At 42.6% G+C, this 22,196-nt stretch overlaps 1 protein-coding gene across 4 annotated transcripts; it reads left to right on the forward strand.

Annotated features, from left to right (window-relative positions):
• The first annotated feature begins 517 nt into the window (after positions 1-517).
• CDK1 (cyclin dependent kinase 1) lies at positions 518-21,722 on the forward strand. 4 transcript variants are annotated; one of them, XR_009463035.1, is made up of 9 exons: positions 518-620; positions 1,184-1,240; positions 2,489-2,645; positions 5,676-5,799; positions 7,449-7,619; positions 8,392-8,555; positions 8,689-8,830; positions 14,765-14,933; positions 20,226-21,722. XR_009463035.1 is itself a non-coding variant. In XM_006278333.4 (8 exons), exons 2-8 carry the CDS (start codon positions 1,204-1,206, stop codon positions 14,472-14,474), a joined length of 912 nt encoding a protein of 303 aa, XP_006278395.2. In that variant the 5' UTR covers positions 519-620; positions 1,184-1,203; the 3' UTR covers positions 14,475-14,731. The 4 variants fall into 4 exon arrangements, 3 of the variants coding, with proteins under 3 accessions (XP_006278395.2, XP_019352243.1, XP_059585836.1); XM_006278333.4 differs by lacking the exons at positions 14,765-14,933; positions 20,226-21,722 and adding an exon at positions 14,358-14,731 and having other exon boundaries at positions 519-620; XM_019496698.2 differs by lacking the exons at positions 14,765-14,933; positions 20,226-21,722 and adding an exon at positions 14,358-14,731 and having other exon boundaries at positions 570-620; positions 1,189-1,240.
• Positions 21,723-22,196: the final 474 nt, after the last annotated feature.

Below are 22,196 nucleotides of genomic sequence, written 5' to 3' on the forward strand. Positions count from 1 at the left end.
TGACAACATTATTAGGCTGTTACAAGGACAAAGGATTCCTGCTCGAGGGATCAGACAGTGCTATGTTGCAGCAGAGGAAGGTGGGGAGTACGACTAGCATCTACATACTTTATTCCTTTGCTCCATTTCTACCCAACTTATGATAATGGAGTTGCTTGACCACCCTCACGAGCAACAACAAATCCGAGCCAGGCTGATAATACCTCCCCAAAATACTCAGGAAACCCCATTCATGCCAGAAGGGAAGAGGCTTTAAAGACTCTTCCCCTGACATAACCCGAAGGAGGGAGGCTTAACAAAGGCTGAAAAATCCAACAGGCTTGGCTTGATTTATCCTCCCGCCCACGCCACTTTCCCACGTTCCCAAAGGGAGAAACAGTAGAACACCGAGTAAAATATTCTCGGTGGCCGCGCCCGACCGCGCACCTCCGAAGTGGCCGCCTTTTCGCTTAGCTTTGGCGCCGACCTTGAGTCGCGCGCTGATTGGCCGCTTTGAATACCTCGGCGCGACGCTATTGGCTGGGCCGGGGCGGCGCCGCGCGGTTAGTTCGAATCGGCCCCGCACAGGCGCGTGCCGCCTCTGGGCTTTGTGCAGCGGCGGTCCCGGGGCAGCCACTCAGGTACGGTCCCGGGGGGATGGATGCCTCCAGCTCTGACACCGACCCACTGGGCCGGGGAGGGCTGGGGGCAGTGTCCCGGGCTCGGCCGCGACCTCTTCCACTGCCTGGTCTTCCCCCCTCGCCCGGCCCCAACAAAGCCGGGCCGGGCGTCCCGTGCGCGGCCTGCGGACACCCCCGCCCTGGGGCCGAGACACGGGGGTGGTGCAGCTAGACACCCCCCCCCGCCAGCGGCAGGGTAGCTGCAGGACGCCCCTTAGAAACTACCGGGTGGGTAAGGAAAGAGCCGCAATCGTGACCCCGCACGGCCCCGGACAGCTCTCCATCAGGCCTAGAACAGTTTGTGACTGGCTGGAAGCCTGGATGGGCACCTTCCACCTTGCCCGGGGTGGGCAGTGGGGATAGTTTCCTCCTGTGCGGGACCGGGTCCTAGCAGATGGTGGACACAACCCCTCCAGTCCCGTTTGGAACTCACCCAACCCAATTTAGTGCTTTACCCCAATCCCGGGGGCCTGGAGACCTGTCCTCAGCTCTCTGGCTCCTTCCTAATTATTTCTTCTTTTAAGGCTAGTCACATTAAGGAGTGATGGACAACTACACAAAAATAGAGAAGATTGGTGAAGGTGGGTAACACAGGATGCATGATCCTTTATGTTGTGTATTTGGATGCAAACTTTTTCAACCCCAAAGGAAGCTTGTTTGGCAGTAGCTGCACTTACTAATTAAGTATGTCTGTCTAGTCCCATGAATATGCTTTCAAAATAGCTCTTGGTTTGGTGGCATTGGGAGCCACCTGAAAATGCAAAGGGCAGTGGCTCTCACACGTCTTAGATTCAAAGCACCCCTCAGAAAATGCCAGCTCTTGGTTTTCACCTGTTCCGTGATTATAGAAAAATAATAGAGCAATTCTGCTGCAAGGATGTTTTTGACACCATGTATTTGAAATCTCTGGGTTTATTTTGTGAATCATGTGCAAGTGTTATGCGGTAGGAACCAGTAACAGGATCTCATGGCCCATCAGGATACGGTGGCATTCTGGTTGGAAATCACTGATATAGCATAGCGAGCAGCTTCCTTCATGTCGATGGTCACTGGTACATGTGTATATAACCCTTTAGTAGCACTTAGGAGGGAAAGAAGAGGAAAGATAGATCTGCTTTTGTACGAGAAGTAGTTGGATCCATGGTTTTGCCCTATAGATTGTGCTGTAAAAGCAGTTGTGACATCCTTTCTAAATTTTTATTTGAGGGCTAAAGTGCAGGAATAAAGGAGTGATATTGTAAGCCATTCCATTACTGATCCCAAGTTTCTTGAAACACTGCATAAACATGCGAAGGTAACTGAAAATAAGTTGTATATTAGTTAAGGAACTCTTACTTTCCTTTTATATCAAGAATGAAGAGAGTTAAAAGTTGAGAACAAAACACTTCAAGAAAAAAGTACTAGGAAAACAATACTTTTTGGAAGTTAATCGAAGAAAGCTGTCCCGAGCAAAAGTCCAGCAATCCTGACTTAAAATAAAACTAGCATCCTCAGTATTCTGATCTGCTCTGTGGTTTGAGTTAATCGAAGAAAGCTGTCCCGAGCAAAAGTCCAGCAATCCTGACTTAAAATAAAACTAGCATCCTCAGTATTCTGATCTGCTCTGTGGTTTGAGTTACAGAGGTAATCCTAAACTTTTAATCTGTTTTTGCCTTAGAGTTTACCAGTGCATATAGCTTGGAGTCAGGCAAAAAATATTTAGATTGTAATATCTGGTTCTGTAGAGAATCACCACAATGCAACAGCCTTATTTCACTTGAAATTATGGTGACCTTGTTTTTTACCTAAATCTTCACAAAGCTGTTTTTCGTATGTCACATTTTTGTCAGGTACCTATGGTGTTGTATATAAAGGCCGACACAAAGCCACAGGCCAGGTGGTTGCCATGAAGAAAATTCGACTAGAAAGTGAGGAGGAAGGTGTTCCCAGTACAGCAATCCGAGAAATTTCCTTATTAAAAGAGCTACATCATCCCAACATAGTCTGGTATGGTATGCATGCAGTATTCTGGCATTTTGCTTTCTCTGTTGAAGAGTACGCACACTCCTATCAATATCCATTCCAATTACTAAGTACTACGGTGAAGTGAGTGGGTTTTACCTTTGCTTCGGATTAGTTGTCATGAGGTTCAGGTTCCTAAAATTACAGATCATGCCTTTCTCTGCAAATCCTTTTCTTAGTCTATCAGTCCCACTCCCTCATCTACCTACCAGTTAGGAGATCTTAGATTTTTCATTTGTCACTGGAATCTGTACAGCAGCTTACAGTGAGAAAAATATTAGATATGACTTGATAAAGGAAGCAGCTGGTGCTGTTCTTCAATCAGCCACATAATCTTCACTGAAAGATTTGGACCACCTTATCTGATCCTAGTGACTAACAATAAGGATGTATTCGAGTCCTAACTTTTGAAAGAAGTTGCTTTGTTTCAACAGCAGACATTTATTAAAATGTAGTTTTAAAGTTTGTTGTGACCCTTGTATGGCTGGTACAAATTAATGAGCTGTGATTTCAAGATATTTCATGGTTTCATACTTGGTTGGGTCGGAAGGGACCTGAGCAGGAAAGAGTACTGGGGTCCATCTAGCCTCCTCTTAAAGACACCCAGGGTAAGAGCCAGCACCACTTCTCTTGGAAGTTGGTTCCAGATCCTAGCCACCCTGACTGTGAAGTAGCACCTCCTGATATCTAGTCTAAATCTACCCTCTGCCAGCTTGTGACCATTACTTCTTGTCACTCCTGGGAGTGCTTGGGGGAACAGGGACTCCCCCAATGCCTGCTGGTTCCCTCTGACTAGTTTGTAAATGGCCACCAGATCCCCCCTCAGCCTTCTCTTGTGGAGGCTGAACAGGTTCAGGTCCCTTAGTCTCTCCTCGTAGGGCCTGCCCTGCTGCTCCAGGTCATGCGAGTGGCCCTCCTCTAGACCCTCTTGATGCCATCCACATCCCTCCTGAAGTGCGGCGCCCAGAACTGGATGCAGTACTCCAACTGTGGCCTGACCGGTGTCACATACAGGGGGAGGATCACCTCCTTGGACCTGCTTGAGCTGCGTCTGTGGATGCATGACAAGGTGCAGTTGGCCTTCCTGACCGCGTCCTCATGCTGTCGGCCCATGTTCGTTTTGGCATCAATAATGACTCCCAAGATCCTTTTCTGCCTCTGCACTGACAAGAAGGGATTTCCCCAGCCTGTAGGTATGCTGCTGGTTCTTCCTCCCCAGGTGCAGTACCTTGCACTTGTCAGTGTTGAAACCCATCCTGTTCTCATCTGCCCACCCCTGTAACCTGTCTAGGTCCGATTGCAGCCTATTTTCCCTTCTAGCGTGCCCGCTTCCCCCCACATCTTAGTGTTGTCTGCGAATTCGAACAGGGTGCTTTTTACCCCCTCATCCAAGTCACTGATGAAGATGTTGAACAGTGCAGGCCCGAGGACTGAGGCCTGCAGAACCCCACTGCCCACCTCCCTCCAGGTTGAATAAGACCCGTCCACCACCACTGTCTGGGTACAGCCCTCCAGACAGTTAGTGACCCTTCTGACTGTGTAGGTGTCAACGCCACAGTCCCCTAGTTTTTTAATGAGAACGGGGTGAGAGACAGTGTCAAAGGCCTTCCTGAAGTCCAGAAAGACTACGTCCACTGCTACCCCTGCGTCTAAGGATTTTGTGACCTGGTCATAGAAGGCCACCAGGTTGTTCTGATAGGACCTGCCTCTAATGAACCCGTGTTGGTTGCCCCTAAGCATAATCTCCCCTACTGGCCCCTCACGGACATGCACCAGGATATTTCTCTCAAAAAGCTTACCCAGGATCGATTTGTTGCTTGACAACGGTGAATTTGTAGAATTGCTTGAGCCTAGAAAATATATATAGTTTTGTCAAATGTTTGCTTAGTCACTCATACAGTACACTGGTTTTTTAGATCTGTTTCAGTCTAGGTGGATTTTTAGTGAGGAGAAAGGCTGACTAGTTGAAATTGAAGGTCTGCATGACTTGCAATTATGAACCACTTTTTAATAGGTGGAAAAAACATAAGAATCGTACAAATCCTGCGTTGAGCTCTGTGTAGGCTTCCGGTTTAATGGAGAGATCTGCTATCTGTGTACAAGCAATGGGCTTCTTAAGCACTTTTCTAATGCCTATGAAAGAACTGTCTTCAGTGGAAGTCCAAGAGTCACGTTAAATAAATACTACCTTATTTCATCATCTTTTTTTTAAAGAAAGCACTGCCTTTATTTGCATGTGTTTTATTTCTCAGCTTCCCAGTTTTTTGTGGTTTATCTAGATCAGTATTTCTTCTAGCTTAGGGGTGCCTATACATGTTTGGAGGTGGGGGGGGACCACAAACCGCTCTAATTTAAATGCTGCAGCATCTTGTGTATTCAGTATCCTATGTTTCAAAATGGTGGTGGGGGCACTTGAACTAAAGCTTGTCCAACAAGCTTTAGTGAAAGTGCCTCCGCTCCTGTGCCGAAGTACAGGATGCTGAATACATGAGACACTGCAGCGTTATAATTAGACTACTCAATTAATCGAATCTGCTCCAGTGCATTCTAATCAACATGTCAGATCAGGTATACAAGCACCCTAGGACAGTGGTTCCCAACCTTTTTAGACCACAGACTGGAAGTGACCATAGACTGAAGAAACTGCGGACTGGCAGCCAACCCTTTTTTATATTGAGCATAAAAAAGGGTTGGCTGCCAGTCCACAGTATGCTAGCCACTTCTGGACTTCCAGTCCAGCAGCCAACCCCGGTGTTTGGAACCTCTGCCCTAGGAGATATAGGTTGTTTCATGTAGGCCTAGCATTGCAAGTTTCATTAAACATTCATATATATTCTATATTAGACACTATTGCAGACAAACTGGATAAGCTTAATTAACTCAGGGCTTGGAAGTGTTTATTTCCCCCTCTTGGAGCAGTAATATCTATTTGCACCTACATTAAATGAGGGGAAGTTTAAATTGGGTTAATGTATTTTGTTGTTCACTTTTTTCAACATATATACTTCATTTTAGTCTTCAGGATGTGCTTATGCAAGATTCAAGACTGTACCTCATCTTTGAATTCCTTTCTATGGATCTCAAGAAATATTTGGATTCTATTCCAACTGGCCAGTATCTGGATCCCATGCTTGTAAAGGTAAAAATGGCAGTATCTTTTCTTTTAGAGGGGTGGTGGAATGGGGGTAGAATTTTCCAACTTGAGAGCAATGCTTTTGAACTTTAAATCTGACAGTCTTTGTCATCAAATTCCTCTTTAAAATATTTAGCTTTTCATAAAAGCTGAAGATTTAAAGATGAATTTCAAAACAGCACAAAATGAGACTTCTCATTGGGATAACAGCCGATACATTTTTTTTGTATTCATAAGGTCAGTCATGTTATCATTTAAGTGAACTAAAGTCAGATTAGTACTACTGTAAGTATACCACTTCTATGGTATGTCCATTTTAGGGCTAAATGGAAGAATCAGAAAATTAGGCTTAGAAGGGACCTCAGGAGGTCATTTAGGTCAACCACCTACTCAAAACAGGACCATCCCTAACTACATCATTCCAGCCAGTGCTTTGTTGAGCCACGCCTTAAAAACCTCCAAGGATGCAGATTCCACTACTTCTCTAGGTAATCTTTTAGTGTTTTGCCATTCTCCTAGTGAGAGAGTGCTGCAACTCAAGATCATTGCTCCTTGTTCTGTCATCTGCCACAGAGACTAGTTCAGCTCCATCCTCTTTGGAACCCTGCTAATTTAGATAATTAAAGGCTGCTATCAAATCCCCTCTCAGTCTTCTTTTCCAGACTAAATAAGCCCAGTTCCCTCAGCCTCTCCTCAGAAGCAATGCACCTCAGCCATTTTCTTTGTCCTCTACTGAACGCTCTCCAATTTGTCTGCATCTGTTCTGTAATGGGTGGCCCAAAACTGGACACAGTACTCCAGGTGTGGCCTCGCCAGTGCTGAATAGAGGGGAATAATCACTTCCCTTGATCTGCTGGCAACACATGTACCAATGCAGCCCAGTACGCCATTAGCCTTCTTGGCAACAATGACACACTGCTAGCTCATCTTCAGTTTATTGTCCACTGTAACCCACAGATCCTTTTCCGCAGAGCTGCTATTAGCTAGTTGGTCCCAAGCATTTAACAGGGCATGGGATTAAGACTTTGTACTTGTCCTTGTTGAACCTCATGAGATTTCTTTTGGCTTAATACTCCAGTTTTCTAGGTCATTCTGCATCCTAGCCCTACCCTCCAGCGTATCTACTACTCCCCCAAGCTTGGTGTCATCCGTGAACTTGCTGAGGGTGCATTCCATCTTGTCTTCCTGATCAGAGGTTCCCAACCACCGGGCTGCAAAGGGTTGGCTGCTGGGTCACGGCACAAGCCCTCTGTTTAGACCCCCATCTGCCCGCTTGAGCAAGTGGCTTCTGCCACCAGCAGTGATGTGCGGGGTTAAAGCTGGGGGGCATGGCCACCCTGGAGGGGGAGGCAGCTGGCTCCATGCTCCCTGTCCCTGTCCCTGTCCCGGTCCACAGGTTGGGAACCCCCGTTCTCAATCATTATTGAAGATATTGAAAAAAAACCAGCCCTAGGACCAATCCCTGGGGAACTCCATTTGATACTGGCTGCTAGCTAGACATTGAGTCATTGATCACTACTCACTGATCCAGCCAGCTTTGCATCCACCTTACGATCTAGTCATCCAACCCACACTTCCAAGACAATAGTGACTTGCAAGGAAGAACACTAGTTTGCAGTAAAGGTCATTCTATTTTTTTTTAACTTCTCCTGTAGAGTTACTTGTACCAAATCTTGCAAGGCATTGTATTCTGTCACTCGAGGAGGGTTCTACACAGGGACTTAAAGCCTCAGAACTTGTTAATAGATGACAAAGGAGTAATTAAACTAGCAGACTTTGGATTGGCCCGAGCATTTGGAATTCCTGTCCGGGTCTACACACATGAAGTAAGTGAATCTGAGTGTTCTTTTCATGATTGATACAACTCTTTCTAGTAACTAACTTTTAATCAGTCTTCTTCATGTATAATTAATGTTAACTACGAACTGCTGCCATCCTTTATCTAAAAATGCAGCCCTTACTGAATTGAACTAGTGCTGGGACAACTTTAAAATTTTAATTGTATGTATTTGACAGCTCTGTATTTAGCAGTTACATAGTTATCTAATTTCTTTTTAGTACAAGTAGGTCCTTTTCCTAAATAAAGGAAACTAATTACACATACTAGTGTTTGGGGATGGATCTTGGGAACAGGTGGCACTTCTAAATTACCTAGATTTCAAGTTGAATGCAACTACTTTGAGATATTCTAAACATAATACCTCATACAATTCCCATTGACATCCATGATGGAACTTCATTTCATGAAAGTAAATAGAGAGAACATCTATTTTGCCAGGAAATAATAGATCAGCTTGTTTGCATGTTTTGGTTAGAAGCTAAAACATTTCTTGTCCTCTTGGAAATTAACATAATTATATCAAATAGTGTTGTTCCAGATAAGTTACAACTAGATTTATTCAACTTGTCTGTAAGTAAATTTAAAACTAGAAATGTTGCCCATTAAAACATATAGCAACGATCATTATTTCAATCAAAGTATTAATCCAGTATGGAAGAAAATTAGAGCATATGCCTGAAAACTCACATGACTTATACAGCCATCTAGAGGATTTAATGCAACTATAGTTTGCTAATAACAATTTACTTGTGCAATAGGTTGTGACACTGTGGTACAGATCTCCAGAGGTGTTGCTAGGATCTGCTCGTTACTCTACACCTGTAGATATATGGAGTATAGGCACAATATTTGCTGAGCTGGCCACTAAAAAACCGCTCTTCCATGGGGACTCTGAAATTGATCAGCTCTTCAGAATCTTCAGGTATTTGCAACTAAGTTCTTGCTTGTTAATGCAGGGTAACTCAAAATGAAGTAATACCCTGAAATCTAAAAATGTAACATTGTATCGCAATGCTTTTAAATACAATATATCAGCTCTGTTTATTCCTTTGTAGAGCTTTAGGGACTCCCAACAATGAGGTGTGGCCGGAAGTGGAATCCTTGCAGGATTATAAGAACACATTTCCCAAGTGGAAACCTGGCAGTTTGGCATCTCATGTGAAAAACTTAGATGAAGATGGATTAGATTTACTTTCTGTGAGTGTTCTTTTTTTTTCTTGTGTGTGACTGTAGAAAGTCAAATGTAGCAGGCTTCTGAAATAACAAACACTCAAAAAAAAATCAAGCTTTAAACTATTGCCTTTACAGTTATATCCAAACTGACATAAAGGGTCATGGTAGCAGGCCCTTGGCTTTTTGGAAGCTGTACCTAGCCTGAATCTTTCACACATTTAGTTTCCTTGACGGATAAACAAATTGGGGCTTTAGAGTAATGGACTGGGATTGGGACTCTAAAACAAAATCTTACATTATACCACTGTGCAAGTCTCTGGTATGCCCACACCTTGAATACTGTGTGTAGTCCTGGTCTCCTCCGCTTCAAAAAGGATCTAGTAGAACTAAAAAAGTATGGAGAAGGGCAACAAAGATAATGAGGGGTATAAGACAGGCTTCTGTATGAGAGAATTTGAGAAAACTCAGATACCTCACTACTGTTAATTAGCAGCTTTTTTCCTGCTTCTGTGATAGGAGCCCAGCACATGCAAAGTAAGAGTTTTACATTCCAAAGGCACTTTCTAGGACCTATACAAGGCCTGTTCAACTGTTGGCCTGTAAGGCCCATTTTTGAGTGTGGTGAACTCCTAGCACAGAAGCAGAAGAAAGCTGCTAATTTGGAATGCAACATCTCCTCAAATGAACCTAAAAAAGTTTTATATGAACCTAAAATGACTTGTACTGCATGCATGCAGGTTGCATATGTCTGCCTCTAAGCTTTCTTACCTCAGATGGCAAAAGTACAGGACCTTTTTTACATGGGATTAAATGGTACTGCTTACAGTACATAGTCCTTGTCCAAAATAAGGCTTTTCACCACTTAAATTTTAAAAGGTGTAGTTTAAAGCTATAGTGCTAACTACGTAAAAAAATTGAAAATTTACCCAATATAAATGGTTTGCCCAAATAGTATTAACCGTTTACCATTCCTATGTTACCTATAGGTAAAGTCATTACTTATTGTCATGCATATTCTACTGGTCTCAGTTCAGCTGTTAATATTAACTGTAGACTTGACCTATCTCATTTGGTGGGTATGCCTGTTACTGCAAAAAGTCAAGGGGATTGTATTAAAGGTGCAAAGTCTACCTAATTGAGAACTTAACAGTGCATTGCTTATTTCACAGATGAATCAACAGTCTAATTGACTAAATTTTTGCATGGTTTTTGGCACTCAGAACTATTGAGTATAACTGTCTAACAAAATAAAGACCATTAAGCAAGGTTTTGAAGGCAAAACTTTTTATTCCTCTGACCATATGCAACTTTACCAACAGAAATAAAAAGATTATACTAATATATGAAGTACTGTATTTCTCAATGTATAAGTTGAGGTGTGAAGCCTGATTTTTAACTCTTAAAATTCAACCTTGACTTATATACCATATCACTGTCCTCTGTGAGCAGCGTTGGGCTTGGTGCTTGACTGGTGCAATCCAGGCAGCGCCACTCACAGGGGACAGGAATGGGGCTGGGCTTGGGGCTGGGGCTGTGCCAGCTGAGCACTGAGTCTGGCTTTGTCCCCACCCCCTGCAAGTGGTGCTAGGCTCAGCACTCAGCTGATCCCCCCCATCCCTTGTGAGCAGCGCTGCCTGGGCTGCACCAGCCAAGTGCTGAGCTCACATTGTTCACAGGTGTGCTGCTGAGCACTGAGCCTGGCCCTGTCTGCTGTGAGTGGTTGGGCTTGGCAGTGCCACTTGCAGCTGACAGGGCCAGGTTCGGTGCTTGGCTGACGCAGCCCCAACCCCTGTGAGCCCAGCACCACTTGCTGGGGCTGGGGCTGTGCCAGCTGAGCACTGAGCCCAGCACTGCTTGCAGGGAATGGGGATGGGGCTGGTCTTGGCGCTTGGCTGGGGATGCACTGCTTGCAGGGGATGGGGCCAGGCTTGGCTGGTGTGGCCCAGGCAGCGCTGCTTGTAGGGGATGGGGCTGCGTCAGCCAAGTGCTGAGCCTGGCCCCAACTTATACATTGTGCCTATGAAAATCCTAACTTCTCGCACCAGAAAACCAGGGAGTAGTAGATATGCTGGCGGATAGGGCTAGGATTTAGAGTGACCTAGACAAATTGGAGGATTGGGCCAAAAGAAATCTCATGAGGTTCAACAAGGACACGTGCAAAATCCTGCACTTAGGACAGAACAGTCCCTTGCACTAGTACAGGCTTGGGGGCTGACTGGCTGCACAGCAGCTCTGCAGAAAAGGACCTGTGGGTTACAGTGGATAATAAGCTGAATATGAGTCAGTGGTGTGCCCTAGTTGCTGAGAAAGCTAATGGCATACTGGGATGCACTGGTAGGTGTGTTGCCAGTAGGTCAAGGGAAGTGATTATTCCCCTCTATTCAGCACTGGTGAGGCCACATCTGGAGTACTGTATTCAGTTTTGGGGCCCCCACCACAGAAAGGATGTGGACAAATCGGAAAGACTCCAGTGGAGGGCAACAAAAATGGTGAGGAGTCTGGGGGAACTGGGTTTATATAGTCTATAGAAGAGGAGGCTGAGAGGAGATTTAATAGCAGCCTTTAACTACCTGAAGTGGGGTTCGAAAGAGGATGGAGCTAGACTGTTCTCAGTGGTGCCAGATGACAGAACAAGGAGCAACAGGTTCAAGTCGCAGCAAGGCAAGTTTAGGTTAGGTATTAGGAAGAATTTCCTTGCTAGGAGGGTGGTAAAACATTGGAACAGGTTACCCATAGAGGTGGTGGAAGCTCCATCTTGAGGGTTTTCAAGACCTGTCTAGACAAAGCTTTGGCTGGGATGATCTAGTTGGTGCTGGTTCTGCTTTGAGCAGTGAGTTGGACTAGATGACCTCCCGAGGTCCCTTCAAACCCTAACTTCCTATGATTCTATGATTGACCTATACACCGTGAAGTATGGTAACTAAAACATTTAGGAATCTAATCAAAAAGCTGTTTTTGATCAAGTAAACCATATTAAAGGATTAAGTGAAATTAATCTGTTTTCAAAGCAAACATGACCTCATATTGGTAAGAGCAAGGCAACAGCATAGATTAGTGGTTCTCAACCAGGGTACAAGAATGCAGGGCTGTAGCCCTGCGCCACCCCCATCATTTCCCCAGTGCTTCTCTAGGAAACAGGCATGTGGAACAGTTCTGCCCACACTCTTCTTTCTGGGAGTGTAGAGGGAGTGGCCAGATTGGGAAGGGCCACAGCTGGAGCCAGCCCCATCTGCCCTAATGCAAGTGGAGTGTGTGGCCGTGTCATATCCCTGCTTGGGTTGTCTGTGCAGCAGGCACATGAGGTCATCTTACCTGGAGGTGGTAACACCTGGTTGAGAATCACTGAAGTAAGCTGAGGCAACACCAGCAGTAGTTCCCAAATGGGGGTGCTGCTAAATTCAAATAAGTGGTAGAGGAGTGCTGTGATTCTGAAAAAAATTAAGAACCACTGGCACAGACCTGTAAAAACTTCCTAGAAGTTTTAACCCTTTAAAATATTTGGTTCATTTATTACTCTTCCTGAAGGCATTGCTCTTGGTCCACAAGTGAGCTACTGTGAGTGAAGGAGGTTAATGGAGCCTTGGGCATTTAAACTAAAAGATGTATGCATGTCTCTGGGAAGTGAATCTAGCAAAACAAGGAGAAAAGAACTGTTTCCTTTAAAGGCTTTTATTAGTCATAAGACTGACATTTGCAGAATAAAATTAAGCTTAACTAGTCGATGTTTACAGCTTCTGTGGGTTTCCAGGAATGTGCAATTATATCAAGTCTGAGACATCACAAGACCTCAGTTGTTTAATTTCAGATTTCAAATTCAACTGTCTGCCTACATGTGCAATAAGCTTCCATCTTGTAGGGATATACAATAGAGTAGCAAAATACCTGGTAGAGAAACTTCAGAGATTCCTCCTTTCCTGGTTCCTCACCTGTACTGCTCGGATTGCATTTTATGAATTTTTGCACTTTTAGGCATTCCTATACTGCCTGATGGGAGCATGCTGGGCTTACTCTACAGTTAATTTTTCCAGAACTTATTAGTTTTATCTGACCCAGAGAGCTTTTTGGGGTTATTTCTTTTTTTTTTGGTCACTAAAAGATTTCCTTGTCTTTCAATACTACACCCAGAGAGACCAGTGAGATGCTTTGTTTACCATCTGTGCTGAAACCTTTTACACTTTTACTAGTGTAAAACATGCTTCAAGCCTCTCCTTCCCCCCCTCAGTGTTAAGATTTTAAAACAGCAACATACTTTTAGCCACTGTGTATCTTACCTACTTGCATACCTTTGCCTAAATTGGATTTTGAATTTAAATAGTTGTTCTTACGTGTATTGGGGATGGTATTTGACTGCAGCTAGTTATGACAAACTTGTCAATTTTACATCTGGTTAAGAACAAAGCTAAAAAACACAACGGACCACTTAGCTGGACCACATTTTGTGATAGGCTTTATAACGGGGGTGTCAAACACATAGCTGGTGCATGCTGCCTGCAGCTTGTGGGGTTGGACCAGCAGCACATACCGCATAGGCTAGTCAGTGGGACACTGCATGGAGCACATGCCATGTGCAGTGTGCACAGCTGGTCCAGCCACTGGCAGTATACACAGGTCCTGGGACTTTCTGTGCATGCAGACCCAGCATGGGATATATGCTGCCACAGCCACAGCTTGTGGGCTTCATGTGGTATGTTGGACCAACCCCCTGTTCTGCCTGCAGTGCCAGGTCCAGTCCACATGTCACAGGCAGTATGCACCTTGTGCCAGCCCCTGAGGCTGGTACAGGTTGCATACAGACTACAGGCTTAGACACAGCACCTGGAATGGTGATCCAGCCTCAAGATTGGCTCAGGGACACTCACCTGGCTGAGTTTGACACCCCTGCTTTATCATCTATTGCAGTGTAACTCTGCCATTGGCAGTGACAGAACTAAAGCAAAGGCTTCCACTTGGTGTCTAGAGCTGTTTAAAAGTGATGACATTTAAAGAGGTGTGTCATAATCACCCTGCACTGGATCCCACGGGAGTTCCTCCCAGGCTGGATTCATGGAACTAACAGCAGTTATGGTGGGGCTGTGTTCAGGAGCCAACATGGGGCCATGGGAAAGTGGCTGTGTAGGTATGGGGGCCTGTCACTGTTAGCCATATCCATTGGGATCCAGGGATCCCAAATTCTTCAGCAAGCAGAACTTCCAGTAGCTTTTCAGACTATTGGTGGGCTGGATAAAACTATGTTTGACATCCTTAATTTTAAAACATGTAACAACTACACAGTTGGTATGCTGAGCACAGTGACTTGTTACTAAATAGGGGTGAAAACAATGCATTTATATCAACTCTTGAACTCTTAAAAGGCTGCCCTTGAGTTTTTCTCATTATCAATGTTTTAAGCTGAAGCTTGGTAGTCAAATAAAGATGTGGAACAGAAGAACATGAAACACAGCTTTTCTGTTAAAGTATTGGCAGTTGAATCCCTGTACCAGTTGTAATAAGTAACTTTACTTAAAGTTACAGACCATAAGTAGCTAACCTGTTTTATTATTTTTCCTCCTAGAAAATGTTGATTTATGATCCTGCAAAAAGAATTTCTGGCAAAATAGCCTTGAATCATCCATATTTTGATGACTTGGACAAATCCAATCTTCCAGCCAGTCAGATTAAGAAATTCTAGATCTTCATTGGACTAAAAATCAACCAGAGTCATTTGACTGAAAAAAATTGTGATATTTTTACTATTAAGTCTGTCAAATATGTTTTGTATGCGTCTGTCACCTATCTACTCTAAAACTTGCCGCTGTACTTGGTGTCCTGGTTTAAATGTTATCTTCATGTAAATATTAACCTATAATTAGTGCTGAATTTAATACAATGCAAATATTGCTGCTATTAATGCAGTCCACTGTTTCTATAAATAAAGCTTTAAATCCAGTAATGGAATGATGGATTCTTCTTGAACTGCAGGATATCTGAAAATCTGAAGTTACAGGCCAGGGCTGTCCCACTGACAACCTCCAGGCTGCCACCCAGCTACTGTTGCCCTTCTCCCTCTGGTGGCTGCAGCAGAAGCTGGGGTTTCAGGACTCCTCCCTTCTCTGGTTTCTGCATGGCACCACCCCAAGGGACAGGACAGGTGGGTCAACCTATGCCTCCGAGTGCCCATGTGGTATAAGAGCCTGCAGCTGGGCAGCTGAAAGTGAGGGATGGTGCAACAGAGGAAGGGGAGGGTGGAAACAATGTGAGCACTTGCATGAGTGGTATGCAGTCTGGGGCCTGCAGCCCCCAGCAGTTTAGATGTTGGACTACCTCTGCTATAAACTGAAGTATGATTGACTAGTATAAGGTAACAACATGCTCTTCATACTGCATAAGCTTACTGGACATAATTTTAAGGGTGTCAACCAGCAGTATGCAGTTTAAAATCTGTAGTGTATTCTAAATGTATTGTGCAGAATGAATGGAGAACAAGTTTTGAAGGGTTGTTAACACTTCTCATTTTACCCTTCATCTGTGTATTGTAGGCTGACATTGCATTGCTTCACTGACTAATAACTGTAACAAAGCACTCTATTCCACACCTGCTTAAAGTATTCATTAGTGGTGTGGAGCAGCTTCTGACAAGGAGCACTTAATTCTAATCAGAATTAAATATAATGCTGCATATAACTGTCAAAACCAAACATTTCTAACCCATAAAAAGCTGCATTATTCTCTTAGTCTTCTTTGTCCTACTGACTGGCACCTTTAGAAATACCTTGAGTTATTGTCATGTTCTGAAATATTTTAGCTAAGCAAATCATTGAGTTAGCCTCTATAAATAAAGGGATTACTGAAGGGCTGAGGAGGAAAAAGGGTAACCTTTTCTGAGAGAATGTTATCTGCTATAGATAAAAAGAGGTCCAGTGATCTGATGCAACTTCAGAGCAGAGGAATTGTTTTTAAATTCAAAATGTAGACTGAAAGCAGTTAAATAACTAAACTTAGCTGTTTGGAACAGGCTTATATGTAATGCTAAAAGCCAGTGACTGGTCTTGATGACATGCTTGGAAACAGTAGCATGACCTCAATGTTAAGGAATATTAAAGTCTGCAACACGGATTCTCTGGCTCCATGTTAACAACTAATTTCTACAAAGTAGATGTCAGCAAAGCCAGCTGTTCAAACAAAATTTAAGAGTTTGAACTCTTAAATACTACATTTTACCTTCACTTCTGTATTGAAACAGGTTCTGGATACAACAGTAGTATCTGGTAGACCCAGGAGATGATGTATTTTCAGAATTCTTAGCTTGCTTATTGACTAAATGTCATGGTAGTGTTTTGTTTTCGAGGTTTGGTAGTTCTGTATTGAGGTCCCCTACATGATAGGGTTCATTCTTTAGCACCTGAAATAAGAGTTTAGCGATGTTAATCTGACTTTTGTTATTCATTAAAAATCTATGAAGAAATCAGATTTTAAATAACACTCAGCCCACTAGATTATATCCTAGGTACAAACCTGAATTTTGGAGAGTTTATAATAGAACTGGTGATGCTCAATAACTTCAGTCCTGGTTCTGAATACCACTTTTATAGATTCATAGATTGTAGGTGGAATAGTTGAATAAATATATTGTATACATTTTCATTTACTCTGGTAAGTTTGAATATATTGCTCTGTATGTGATACTTAATGCATCACTCCATAAGCAGCTCTATCATTAGTGGCAGTGTAAGATTCAATATTAATGCCAGAAATTTGGGTCCAACAACTCATACAAAGAAAGTGACTTCACTGCCTAGTCCCCTCTCATAAAAGTTGCACAGTTTGAAAAAAGAACCGAATGGTATTGTGGGGGTAAGTTCTAGGGCTTTGGCACTTTCAACTTTTAATAATCAGTTGAAACTGCATGTGCCTGGTACTTCCCCCCCTTATCCAGATTCGGTCTGTTAAGAACAAAGGTATCATCTATAATATGATGCTACTAGTATACAACAGGGGCTGCATGTGCAATACAGAGTTGTTTTTCTCAACTGTGTGTGTCACAGTGCTTTTCAGACTTCTGCCAGCCTTTTTTCCCCACTATACTAAACTAGTAGGTGGAGATGGCCTCAATAAGCAATAACCAGTATTGGTGTTTCATGGGGAGTTCATTTTTTGCCTTAGGTAGGGAAAGTTACCTAAATAGAACTTTAGTAATCTCTTTTTCGGAAGCGAACCAAGTCAGTGTATTTAAAAATCAATACATTTTTCTACTAAATAAAGAGGGCAAGCTGGAGATAAAGTGCCAATTATTTGCTTTCTGTTACAGAAGCCATCAAATTGCAAAAGTTCAAGTATCCAAAATGTTGTTATTGACACCCATGCTTTTAAGGTGCCTAATAAATGAAAGCTTATCAATTGTCATGACTTCATTTTTCACTTGTAGAAATCTACTGTTTGTACTAACAAAAGCAGTACTCTAAGCCCATCTGTCTTCCACTTCATTGAAAAGAAACCTGGCTGGAAAAAGTTTGAATCTATGAGGGCTGGAGTCAGCAAGTATCCTTTTTACCTTGCTGCTTGCCATTTAGTTGCTAAATTTTCAAAACAGCATTCTGTATGCAGTAAGGGGAAAACATGTGAGAACAGGAATTCAGTTTTTTTTCAAAATACTCAGCCTGCCCCTGGATCCTTATCTGGAAGGATAATGGCTGCATTTTTCTTGCTCATCAGATTTTTATCATAACCTGTTTTAGTGAGGTCAAAACATCACTATTGCTTCTTACGAAGTCACCGATTCCTTTGTAGAATAAACCTTTGCAGGAAAGAAAGGAAACTTTAAACACTTCTGGTACTCGTGCATTGGATTTATCTTCTAGAGCAGTGGTGACAAATTTGTTTGCTCTACAGGCTAAATGAGCAGTGCCAGCTTGGTCTGCAGGCTGTATCCAGTCCATGGGCTCTATTCAGCTGCATGAGGCTTGGAAATCTGGCAGGAATTGTGGCAGTGTTAATTGCCACTGTTCCCCCAATGCCAAATGTCCCTGTTTTGAACAGTTCAGGGAAATCTTTACCTTGATATGTGCTAGTGCAAATATCAGTCTGAAAGGCATTTTTCTATTGGTAGCACGTCTACTAATGGCATTATAGTTTCATGAGCAATGGGCAAGTTGTCCTTTTATAGATGAAGAGTTGTCTCAAGTCATCTGGTTTATGGTTGCTTTCCCCATTGATTTTTCTTCACCTTTTAGAAAGGAGGCAGTTTTCTCACTAGTTCATTCTTATGCCACACATCATGAACTGATGCTACTGAAACCACCACACAAGTCCTTTTCCCTGCCCTACGGAGCTTGCCGTACTAAGACAAGAAATACAAGGGAAGGGAAATAAGTCGACAGTTCCAGGAAAGAAAAATCTGCAGAAAATCACAGTGTTTAATACTTGCCTGAAGTGGGTGCTTTTTGTGGGGGGGAAGGAGGGAGGAAAGGAGGAAGGAACAAGTGGAAAATTAAAAAAGGTGGGGTTTTTTCCCTTTTGAGTCTGGGTCTTGTGTTTTATTCCATGATATGACTTTCCTTCCTTGTTTATGTTGAAACAAGGAAGGGATCCTAGAAGTGAGTTTTAGGAAGAATTTAAGAGGATATTGATGGGCAAGTGAGAGAGTGCTCCAAGTGCAAAGAGTGCCCAGAAAGAGTATGAAACTACAAATCCAGGAGAGACTGAGCACAAGTAGACATGAGCATAGGGAAGGAGGCCCCTGCTACACGTTACATATATTATGCAATTAACAGGTTAATCACACAATAAATCTAGATAGGTTGCAAGTGCAGAATAATTATGACGCAATTGAACTGGTTAATTGCACAATAAATTTAGGCCAGCCACATGTGCAAAGTAATTATCACATGATAAAAAGGACTATCCAGCTATAAAAAGAGTCAGCCAGCTATGAAGTTAGTGCTTGAAAATATGTAACTCTGTAGCTGGTTTCTAGCCAGCTTTAATTTGAATGTTGTAGCAGGGCCCCAAGTTTTTTCAGTTTACCTGAATGACACACGTTAACACATGGGATTTCTTTAGCTTGACACTGGCTTTTTATCTAACAGTCTAAGCAACTTATTTTTTGTCTCTGAAACAATGTGTCTATTACATCTCAGGTTCCCTGTATTTCTCTGATGCAGCTCACCAAGTGGTAGCTGACTCATATGTTGCCTTGTGAACTAACCTGTTTTATTGGGTCTTTTAGTAACAAACTTCTGGTAAAAGAAGGGTGCCTATATACAAGCACGGAGGCTGCTCCGACGCGCTGGAATTCCAGTACATTGGAGTAGACTCAATTAATCTGCTGTCTGCTTGATTAATCAAGTCTGCTGGAGCATGGGAATTGCCATGCGGCTTCCTTCCTGCGTCTCACGTATCAGCAGCCCCACACTTAAAAATGGAGACGAGAGCACTTTATCTAAAGCTCATGTGAGCTTTAGTTCAAGTGCCCCTGCTGCCATTTTTAAGCACAGGGGCACTGATACAAGCAACACCACACCGCAGCCCCAGAGCATGTGTAAAAGTACCCGAAATGGTCACTTTTCTTTTCCTCTCTGGTACTATGGTCAGTCTCTTACTTGTATTTATCATATCACTTGAGGCCTTCACTCAAGATATGGTCCCATTCTCCTAGGTACGGTATAAACATTGTTCCTGTACAAGCAGCTTTTGTGAACCCAGTACAGCTAGCTTATAGAACAATTTAAGAAAGGAGTATTCTGATTCTGAACCACATGACAAAGTGAACTTAAACAGAAAAAGGGAAGCATGTGTACTGCATGTGGCCAGACTGAGTTCAGTGGAAAAATCATTTAATTTAGAGGAAAATGAGAGAGCAGCTGTACTTCATTACCTGCCATTTTACAGAGTGGATAGTTAGTGCTGCAGGGAAGAAGGTTAGGAAAGTGATGTGTAACAAGGGGATGTAGGTTAATGATTAAAAAGAAATTATGAACAATGCTACATACTTCCTAAAAATAAAACTTGGAAAATGTCCCTCATGTACAAGGCTGATTCTTATTTCAATGTATTAACTAAATCACTGTAATAGCTATGGGACAACCCAATGGGTCTAGTGGTAAATGGGAAATACACTTTATTAAAACCATAATGTCAAATATGCCTCAGCTCTAATTCCATTGATGTTATTATATCAGGATTAAATCTGGCCCTTCATTTTTCTGTGTGGATCTGTCTCCAGCACATATCTAAGTGAATTTTTCTAATGGTCTAAGAACTTCCTTCACTTGAAATCTGAAAATATTTGGAGAGACTATTGAACTGAAAAATGCTATTTGAACATCATCTCTCCCTCTTCACCCACACAACCCCCAGTCCTCATGATGTAATGTAGAGATAAGCACTACGTTAGCTGCAGCACGCCTCCACCCTGGCTAATCTATTCTGTTATGTTGTATTGCAGGAAAAGGGCAAGAGGGGTATGGACACAGGATCCATCGGGGATGCAAATGCTTGAGGACAGTGCTTGGAGGAGTCCTACCACTAGAAGAGAACTATCCAATTTGCAGAACTGGAGCTGTCTGGATTTTGCAACTACTAAGCAGCAATTTAAGAATCAATAAATTATTATTACATAACCAAAGTCCCTTTTTGCTCAAGGAAAAAGACTGTGAAATGGGCTCTATGGCGATCATCTCCAGTAAATGATTCAAAACTTACCAACAACCCACATTAGCCTTCTTATGATTGTATCAGTATTGCTAGCAATTCCTGTAAAACCTTATGTTTGCATCTCATTGTTTTGCTTATGCAATGGAAGAACAATGTTTAATGCTGGTACTTTCAGGATGAAGAGATTCCTTAGCAGGTTGATGGCTTATCAGTTGTAAAACAGCTTGTTGCTATATCTTCTTCCTGAAAGGCCTGTGCCAATTTACTGCAATATAAAAATAAGCCAGCAGCTCATATGTGCTCTTGTTGCAAAAAAAGCCACCAGCATACTGAGTTTTATTAACAAGAGTATCACTTTCAAATCAAGTGATTCTTCTTCTCTGTTGAGGCCTCATCTGGTATACCAGGCCTCAGACTGGTGAGGCCTCACCTGGATGACTGTGTCCAGTTTTGGGTCAGATTAGAAAGTCCAGTACAGAACAACAAAACTGGTTAGGGGCCTGGGAGACAAGATTTATGAGGAAAGATTGAAAGGGTTAGGGGTATTTAGTCTGGAGTAAACAAGACTGAGGAAGAATTTGTTAACAGTCTTCAAATAACTGAAGGACAAATGGGCTTCCCTCTGTGGCTGTAAGGGATAGGACTAAGAACACTGGCCTCAAGCTGCATCAGAGGAAATTTAGGATAGTGATTAGGTGGAACTTTCTGATCATGAGGGTTGTCAAACATTGGAAACAGCTACCTAGAGAAATTGTAGAATCGCCATCCTTTCAAATTTTCAAGAGCAGGTGGCTGGGATGGTTTATTTAGTCAGAGATGATCATGCCCTGAGCAGGCGGTTGGACTAGATAACCTTATGATCCTACTTTCCTATGATCCTGCTGTGGTCCACCAGTCCATTCAGTAAAAATATGTTGAAATGTTTGAAGTATTAGGCACAATCTGTGTTGATTGTGTTTTATAACGTAATCAAAGCAAGTCTTGATGAGAATAGTAGGGTTGGCTCACTTGGTTTTAGCCAACTACTAAAACTGTGAGACAGTTATGATGCTTTTTTGGAATCACAGATCTTTCCCAAGAATATTACTTAAAAATCTAGCCAACTCTTAAGACCTAATACTAAGATCATATAAGTCAACATCAAGAAAGGAATTGCCATTGTCTTCTATGGACTTCAGAGAGATGAGCTAACTAATTTTTTACTGAAAGTATTGTAGGCCTTTGTTTTAGTGGGTTATTTACTTGCTGGATCCCACATCCATTTCATTAAAAGCCTTTTAAAAAGTGATTCACTTCACTTTAACTCAGTGTGATATAGGGAGTTTTCCCCGTTAGAAGTTTCTCAGTTAGTTTCTTGTTGGAGAAACACTTGCACGGTTTGAGCACAAGAACTTAGCAAACGTTTTCCATGGAGGGTCTTGTTTTCCATCAGCGTAAATGGGGATATAGACCCAACCTTCTTTTGATTCTTTGCATAACAAAAGGAATGTTGAATTCAAAGAATGGACCACTGCCCAATTTGGGTTATTAAAGGGTTATTTTAGTTTCAAAACAGTTTTGGTGCCCTGTAATAAGGCCCAGCTCATGTGGACTGCTGCTTTTTTCCTCCCTCTTTCAGCACCATTGATTTGTCCCTTTTTTCCTTATCATGAACTATTAACCTAATCGGTGTCACTGCTGCAGTTGTCAGGAGGAACGGCTTCAAGCCTTGTGTTATTGGCTTTTGAAGCCTAAAAGGATAGCATTGTAACTATTTGTGTAT

The sequence above is a fragment of the Alligator mississippiensis genome, chromosome 6 (genome assembly GCF_030867095.1).
Source record: "Alligator mississippiensis isolate rAllMis1 chromosome 6, rAllMis1, whole genome shotgun sequence".
NCBI lineage: Eukaryota > Metazoa > Chordata > Crocodylia > Alligatoridae > Alligator > Alligator mississippiensis.